This window comes from Trichoplax adhaerens, genomic scaffold (assembly GCF_000150275.1).
Source record: "Trichoplax adhaerens TRIADscaffold_11 genomic scaffold, whole genome shotgun sequence".
Taxonomy (NCBI): domain Eukaryota; kingdom Metazoa; phylum Placozoa; class Uniplacotomia; order Trichoplacea; family Trichoplacidae; genus Trichoplax; species Trichoplax adhaerens.
This window is the reverse complement of record NW_002060953.1, coordinates 1,859,764-1,869,161: the sequence shown is the minus strand read 5'-3', so window position 1 is coordinate 1,869,161 and position 9,398 is coordinate 1,859,764. Positions and strand designations below refer to the sequence as shown.

The 9,398-nt window shown below is 31.1% G+C and overlaps 1 protein-coding gene across 1 annotated transcript; it reads left to right on the top strand.

Annotated features, from left to right (window-relative positions):
- Nucleotides 1-6,539: 6,539 nt before the first annotated feature.
- Nucleotides 6,540-8,292, top strand: TRIADDRAFT_59588 (uncharacterized protein; the record flags this gene model as incomplete). Its single annotated transcript, XM_002115624.1, has 2 exons — nt 6,540-7,108; nt 8,103-8,292. 2 exons carry the CDS (start codon nt 6,540-6,542, stop codon nt 8,290-8,292), a joined length of 759 nt encoding a protein of 252 aa, XP_002115660.1.
- Between the last annotated feature and the right edge of the window lie 1,106 nt (nt 8,293-9,398).

Below are 9,398 nucleotides of genomic sequence, written 5' to 3'. Positions count from 1 at the left end.
TTTTGACATAGATTGGCAATATTATTGTCAATAAAATAGGTTTCATAGCATAACCTATACACTGCCTGCTTAAATCGAATAATTCTAATATGAAGTAGAGTTAATTCAACTGGTAATTACTTTTGCTTTAAAGCCTAAAAATCTGATATATAATTTACTAGAAGACGATATTTTTCAGATCAGAAATCAAATAAATTAGCAAATCTTGCGTATAAGAGTCTCATATACTTCAAAGATGATGTTTGTTATTGAGTAGACTATCTCAACAGCATAAAAATGACTTCTATATAGAGCAAAGTTAATTCAATTCGTCACAACTTCTGAGTTAAAGTTATTGTGTACTTACGTTAAGGAATTTAAAAGATAGAACGAAATCTCTTAGTATGGCAACAAATTAAAGCTCCTATCCCCTCGATTATAGTACCACACTTCTTTAACTAGATAGTTAGTACGAACGGAGTCTGTACATAGCTTGCTTACGAAAAACACTTCTGGTATAGAACAGAGTTAACTGAACTGGCAGTTGCATTGCTTAAAAGTGCGCGTATAATAATTGAAACTATACTAAAAGATAATATATTTTTGACCAGAAATCAAATAAAGCACCAAATATTCTGTATATTTATGCCATACCTACTAAATGCAAAGTTACTACTCGTATTACGATATAAAATCCGATTGATAATAACCGATAATAGGTTATATTATAAAATGATTCTATGAATGAACGTCTAGCTGAGCAGTTTTCTAGAATTAGTTAGAAGATTTCATGGTTATTATATTGTTTACTAATTTAGTCGTTAAGAATTAGCTGTTGAATTATTAAGATTACTATCCATATACCAGTAGAATAAATAATAATCTGTTCGATCTAGTCAAAAGATGATGCGTGAACCCTAAAACGATTTGTTCATTGTAAATTTATGCACAATATCCGGTTTTAGTACCGTATTTTGATAATTAATAGGTATATACTCTTATTTTCAAATAGCCTACACAATATAGCTTTAACATAACCTATCCAACAACATTATGATATACTATCATCGTTCTTAATATCGTTTCAGCTGATGGCTAAAGAATAGAACTCTGAATACTATAGCTACTAAATAGTCCTTGACTTATTCTAGCAATGTAATGCTAAAATTTAAGTAAAAGATTTTCCTGGTAAGCAAGTTAATAAATGTGGTGATGGATTTAATAAATTAGATGTAGCAGATCAGTTGATTGATTATTTTTTTAATATGAATTAAGAATTTCAGAGGATATGAACTTGATGAGATTATTTATTTTAATGATTCAATTGTTGTGATTACTTTACAAGACGATAGGTTGTAAATTTAAATGTTGATGACATTACCAACGCCTACGACAAGCTACAAGAGGTAATGTAATTGGCGGGAGTATTGGGGAAAATCATTGCTATACCTGCTAAGCTGAAGATTTTCTACATCCTTACAGGCTTATTTAGCCCTCTTAATAACTGTAAGTCGATTAGGCATTGGATGATAGCTAATTTCATTCTAATTATTCCATTCAATTTGGGCAGCTTTTTTGTTTAATATCAGCTGTACATATTCTACTCCACCATCAAATTCATTTTATTTTTAAGCTCGTTACTTTGGCATTTATTTTACTTAATGCTACTTTTTTGTTATATTTTTATTATGACGACTTTAATCTATTTTATTGTATTTATTAAATTCCCTTCTTACTTGAAATTTAGACTATATAATTAGGGATGATCTATGTCTATTTTGGTCAAAAAGTTAAAAGGGAAAATATTCGAAATGTTAATAATAGGAGGCGCTTTTCCAATTTTTTTTTCTTCGATATTTACGTAATAACGATTCTCAGATCATCAATCAAATCAGTCAACAATTCTAGTATAAAATTACGAAAATTATGATCAATTGATGTTTTATAACTATTTTATTGTCTTAATTTTGCATCTTATTCAAGTCAACAGGTCATGATAACCACATAATAACTATAAGGGTGCTTTTTTAACTCGAAAAGATATATCAATCTTGTTATAAGGATATAAGCATTCACATTATAAAGAAGTAGCAATCAAAGCAAGCTGCTATAAAAGATCCTGATGTAATTATTAAATACCGTAGCCAATATTAAGTGTAAACTAAATCTCTGCTGACCAGTGATACTATAGAAGCTTATAACTGCTAAAATACATAAATCAAAATTTTATAGAACAGTTCGGATCTATGATGTATGCGATCGGATCATTTCTAATCTATTATAGCCCGATTTTAGTTGTATTCTTTGGCTGTATTTATCGATCTAGTATAAGAATTCGTTGTGATTTGATGTTCATATAAAAGTTCGATTATCGGAATAGTAGCCTACGTCTGGATGATACTGCAATGGGGCTTACGGTTAAAGTTGTGTAATCTAGTCTATAGTATCATAGAAAGAGAAACCAATAGGCCTTTTATATGCTACTGTACTATTTCGACTAGATTTTACACTTTCCTTCTAATTTAATTATAATCCAATTACATCCATCTATAGTTACTTAAGATGTAGAAAGTAGTCAGATGACTAGGATATTGCCATTAATAATGACGTATAATTAAAGCCAGCGGGTACTAAATATAACCATTTTTTTGTCCTAGATCAGCTATTTTCCTGTCGTCTAGACATTATTAATTGAGTCTGGATTTTAATCCTTTCTTTCTGATTTTTTATCCAAACATATTATTAGTTATAGAACATAGATAAAACGGCTATAATCATTTTTTCGAGAGAATTAATAGTAACAACCCGCTAAAGCTGCATGACCATTAATCATAATTTCCAAATTATAATTATGTACGATCAAAATGTTATTAAGAGCCCCAACCTTGGCATCATTCCTTTTATTTAATTCTTAATTAAAATATACTGATTAATAACAACATAAAACAGGTAAAATAGTCCTTAGTAATGCCTATGTAGATATTCATAACAGTTTACTAGAAGGCTAGAACTAGTTACTGCATTACTTAATTTTTTATTTTACCTTTTCACCTAATATCAACGCGTAGATATCATCTAGATGTGACTGGTTGTGCCTTTGTAAACAATTTTTCATGATGAGCTCGTACGTTCTATGCATAAACAAGCTTTCATAAATCTAGCGATGAGTCTTATTCTATAGGTGACAATTTTTATAGGAAGCCCTATCTTAGATTCTCAATTTCCAAAAGTCGTGATGCTTCTATATGCTCACCTAACCATAATACATAATATGGATTCCTATTAGCCAGCATCGCAAGATAGATATCCTACACAATAATTTAATCAGTCATGCAAAATCATAATTATAATGTCAACAAATCTTTGGTAGCGTAAATTTAACAAGATTACAAGCAATCGGCTCATGATAATATGGGACTTGCCGAGACATATTCTGTAAGAACACGATAGGTGGCCAATAATTTTTTTATTTATTCCATCGAATGAAGCCAAAATAAATAGAATTAATTAATACAGGCTTCGTTATAGCCTGTACATCATAAATTAATTTTGTTTATAGTTTCTAGGTATGACAGCTTTCCAAATGAATACTGGGTAGGAAACTTAGTCATCACAATGTAACACTACCATGATTCTTAAGTATTTTTAAAATAATCTAGTAGATTCCCGAAGATTATAATCGCTCTTTTCTGTGAAACCTTATTGCGGGTTTTGGTATAACAATTATAAATTGAAATACTTTAATGCTTGAGATAATTCTGCGGTTAAATCTTAATAGGTACATAACCTCAATCATTATAGGTGTGGTTCTTTGTATAATTAATAGGCATCTCTAAGTAGGACTCTAATGCAAGTTTATATTATAATGTATGTTGATGGAAATACTTTATTTTCTGAGAAGATACTGCAGCTAGATTTTAATTTGCTCATATACTCGATCGCTATTGACATGACACTATATATGATGTGCAGCTGTTGCAATAAAAGCAGGCAATTAATATGCCCTACCACAGGATAGGAATTTGGCTATTAAACTTTGCATAGGTTAACTTACTCATTTCATTGCTGCCAGTTTCTACGAATTGACCATTGATATCATACAAAAACACCAATAAGATACTAATCGATGCTTATTAAAGTATGATTGATCTAATATATTTTGGCATTGATTCTATATACCTAACTCAAATGTTCAGCTTCAGATTCAGATTATTCAACGTCTGATTAATTATACCTGTCAGTTACCTATGTTATAAAGAGGCTATTGTTACTGTTCGTTATACCGTTATGAGACGAAGCTGGGGATAGCTCATGAGGTACTCTGACTATCAGATAGAGGATATGTTCGATCTCCTAGCTCACAACAACTTGATGATCTTCAGTTAAGTAATACTTTAATTCTCTATTAACTACATTGCCCGTAAATGCTAGCTCTGAGAAACCAACTGACTCTGTAATAGTTCAATATTATAATATTTAAATCCAAGTATTCGTATCGACACGTGCGTACAGCAAGACTGATGCGTCCTTTACGCGTAATTTACACTCTAAAGCGTACGCGATTACAAACTAAGATTACAACATCTATTACATGGATTGGTAATTTATCAGCTCCTACTCTGTCTGAGATATTTACTTTACCTTATAAGATAAATGGAAACAGAGCTTATCCTCTTGCCAATTTCTAAGATGGATCGATTATAACGATGGAGAATAGTAGATTGCGTGTATTTTAAACTTATTAAAAGCTAAATATGTAGTCGACATTCTTATCTGTAAGGCCATATCAAATTAAATTACATGACAAATGGCGTTCTAATAATTAATTTATAAACCAATATAATTTTTAGACTATAAGTCGTTTTCCGTTTAATACAATATCCACGTTATCTTAGCGAAATAGCATTAAGGAAGATCCACACGAATAAAACTTAGCATTTTCGATGTAAAGGAAATAGCTGAGTTTCAGAGCTACGACTATGATATCTCAGTAATCGTATTCCAAGATGATCATCTTAGCATTAGCAATATATCCTAATATCATTTATTGTATGCCATCATTTTATATTAATGTTTACTATTTTCTATTGCATTCTGACCTTAAAATAGCTTTACAAATGAGGAAATAGCTGCATTGATAATCTGAGTGCTGTATCTCAACATTTGTACAGTCTACTTATAATAGAGTCTGCATTTTTATTTCCTTGATTTATACCGGTGCATTTCTAACCGTTCTTGATATATGCACTTGTCAGCCTAATACATTCTTCATTGTACAAGACATAAAGTATTTCTCGTGCACCATTCATTACAATGCTATTCATAATAATTTTACTCATTTATAATAAGTTTTATAGCCAAAAAGGCTTAATATAGAACAATTCTCACACACTGCTATTAAGATATATTTCGCGAGGCAATACTATTTATAAGAATTTTACTCGATTAAAATAAGTTTTAGTAGTCAAAAAAGCTTAATGTACCGTAGCACACTAATAATAATTAACCTAGCTTTATGTTAAAATCATAATGAGTTTTATGAAGATAGATTTGGCATTATAAGTCCAATCATTTACTCCAGCTCAACCAGTTATCTCTAGATAATAAAACTTTTTCTATTACATTATTATTTAGCTATTTTTCTGTCTCCTAATTTCAATGGGAAATCGGACTAATACATTAATAATTAATTATCTAGTTATAAATGATTTTCATTATTAGATCATCATTTATGTAATGGAACATCATTTGTTAATCGATATTTTTAATGACAATTTTAACTGTTTAAAGGAAAAAACTTTGGAGCTATGAAATTCATTCTAGCTGTTCTAGCAATTTTATCGACCTCGCTCTTAGCTCAAAGTAGTAAAGCTTCTACGCTTCAACGAAGAGAACAGGTTTGTATATATGCAACGTAAGCAAAGATTTACTCAATCAATTAGCCACTTAAGTTGGTGTAGGAAATATCTTATCTATCTTGATAATTATGATAACGTAATCAGTTGTTATCTATTGAATATGCTTTATTTTAATCAACCCGGTTTCATATAATAATAGTGGATATAATGAAAATTTTAAATCTATGTAGTATCTCATTTATAGCTAGCTATACCTTACCAGGTTATTATTTGTCTAGTTCTAATCGTCTTTGCGTCAAATTCTTCTCCATATTTTGCTAAATCATCACGTTAAAAGTCTAATTATAACAAATCCATTTCCTCATATTAACTAGAATGTTTCATTAATTAAAGCAGTCTATAGGTGTTATATAAATTGATGAAATTTTAATTTAGTCGTAGTTTATTAGGTTAACGTGAATACTACTTTTGCTCTTCAACATAAATTAATATAGGCACAGAAATTTTCAAAATGACGTACTGAAATTAATACGGAAATGCACATCTTAATGAGAATGATTCTGCTCCATGATATATTTTATTTCTCTTACCTAGCAAACTACAGCGAAAAGAGATACAAAATTTACAGTATGGGTAGACGGCAATCTCGACGATTGTATACTTCCCAGTAGCAAAATTAGATCCTTTTGCAACGTCAATTATATGGTCCCCACCATTCCTTATCGGCGCTATACAGGTTTTCTAGAATCGATTCGAACTTCTTGGCCACTACTTCAATCTTCCTTAAACAGCAGTTGCAGAAATTCTCTGAGAAACACTATCTGTAAGGGATCATTGCCGCGCTGCTCAGATGATCGAACCACCATCATTACTCCCGACTACAGTTCAGGATGTGCAACATCGCTAACCTGCGGTTCCGCTATTCCGTCATTGCAACTCCCTGAAGATTTTAGAAAGTTCTTTTGTTCGGAATCATCAAAGGAATATTCATTAAATACTTGTGCAAAGACTTCTCTTACCGCTATAAATGCCCCAATCTGCGGTAAATTACCTAGTGGTATCCAATTCCCTGCTTGGATCATCCCCTTCTTGCCAACACAGGGTAAAAACATAGACAACTTTAAGCAAGGTTTAACCATGATGAATACCACTAAGGAATGTATTGATCAGTGGATGGAAATAGTCTGTAATAGCCTTCCATACTGTTCCAAAGATGCAAAAAAGGTAGTTACCGTGACTACAACACAGTCTTGCCAAGCTGCAATGAAATGGTAAGTTCGATTCTATTATACGAGTATTTGTATCATTCATCATTATTATGCATTATATGTTCCAATTTTAGCTACGGAAACTTTCATTTTACTGTCACTTTTGCAATTTTACATTACCAGCTGTAATATTGATAAGCAGCGTTTAAAATTACTGACTCTGTATATATCTATTTCAGTATAAAGAGATTTTGAGCTATATCGACAGTTATACATTAATACTGCTGCTATAATTAAATGAATTTTAACAACTTCGAGGAATGTTTACGTTGTAGCATTAAGATTCCTACCTTAGATATCATTTGAACCCTTATTAAATTCATTAAACATCATTTACAGTTGCTACGAATGTGTAAAATCAAGTATTTGTAACTGATGATAGCTTTCCAGTAATTAGGATACAGATACAAATGATTTTATGACGGTTTGCGAGCACTGGCCTCCTATAAAATCACCCAGGCATAATATAGCTTTAAATTACATGGCTTTCAAATAATACCAGAAAACTACTGCTGAAAATAGCGGTTGCATCAAAAACTGAAAATTAATGTAGACAGCGAGAGCAGTTCAAAATACTGGTAATCTGATTTGTTTAAACCATAATGAATAATTTAGTCGTGATTTCATAATTCTGTTACGCAACTAGTCGTATCATGATCATTAGGTTCCTCAATTTTGAGCAGAGAAATGAATAAATCCATTAGTAAAAATATGAATTACACTTTTAAGATCCATCTCAACTTCACACTTTCATCTGCTACATTTTCAAAATGCAAATTATGTCTTGAGCAGTGATACTAGGAAAGAATCATGCTTGTAGGAGAAAATTGATTCTTTTCTATATTAGTATATGTCAAAAAGAGTAGTAAGATGTACTTTTAATGAGTTTATTTCTTTATTCGAGTAATTGAGCTGGTGAATCAACATGAAAGCTAGCCAATATCTGGTACAAACTAAACTTTCATTTATCATTCTTTTCTATATTTTCATTCTATAGTTTATCGCCCATTGCGAGGATCGTATTTGAGAGTATGTATGTCTGCAGTGGATTTCCAGATAGAAATGGTCAGAAGATGATGATATCCTCCGACTACGGTTATTCCTACGCTACAGCAAATAATGGAGCTTTGAAAGTGAACAGCAATATTTTGATAGTAGGACTACTGTACTTGCTATCTTGGATTTAATAAATTTAAAATATTTACAAGATATTGTCTGCAAAATTCTGGAATGATCAGGCCTGCTTCTCATAGGACAACTTATTAGTATTTAATATAACCCTAAGGACTAAGTAAATATATGATTGATCTTTCTGTCATAATATGAGATTTTGACTTTCTACGATATTTTAAAGAGGTCTAAAGTAGTAGAATTAATCGTTGCTGCAATACCATCGATATACTTAACTACAAAGATGGTTAATTAAATAAAAATATTTGAATGATACATTCATTATGTTATATAGAATTGATATTCAAAGAAATTGGGGCGAGATTTTTACTAGAAGGGTAAATTATTGCTCCAACCCTATCGATCACTATGACTACAAAATCGGCCAATTTAATGTATAATATTGATGGATCTTTCCATCATGCTATACAGTATTAACATTCTACGAAATTCTAAAGAGGTCTGGACTAGTAGGATGAATCATTGCTCCTACCTATCGCCTGTACTATAATGACGAAGATGTAACTCATTAATTTTTAGCATGCAATTCTGTATCACAAATTTACATATTGCAATTTTAGACAGAAATATATTAAGCAACACAAGAGAAATTTTCGTAATAGCTCTCAAGGCCATTTCGCTTACAGGATTAATTGTGTGGCTGTATGGTATAAAAATATTACAGGGCTAATTGGTCGACTCGATCTTGAATGAAGATGTAGTAATATATCCAATTAGGATTCTAATTGATAAGCCTCTTTCTGTCTAATGACTTCGTGATCCAAATCTCTTGTTAGCTATTTTTTCTGATTTAAATATTTAATAAGAATTTGCACGATATTGCTATAGCTGTCTCTGTGTGTTTATACCTCAGTCTACACGTTAAGAAAAAAAGAAATCTGATACTTATACCTGATAACTAATTACGGCAAATTCTGATCAGAATTTATAATGCAATGGCATGAGAAATTTCTGTGATCAGCTCCCGATGCCCTTTGATGTATCCTATCTAATAGCGGCGCCATATAAGGTTGCTTTGTGATCATCTTTTGAAACTGGCTTGAACCATTGTAGTTGTAAAGGAAATTTAATCTAGATATTAAAGTATTATATTAAAATCATT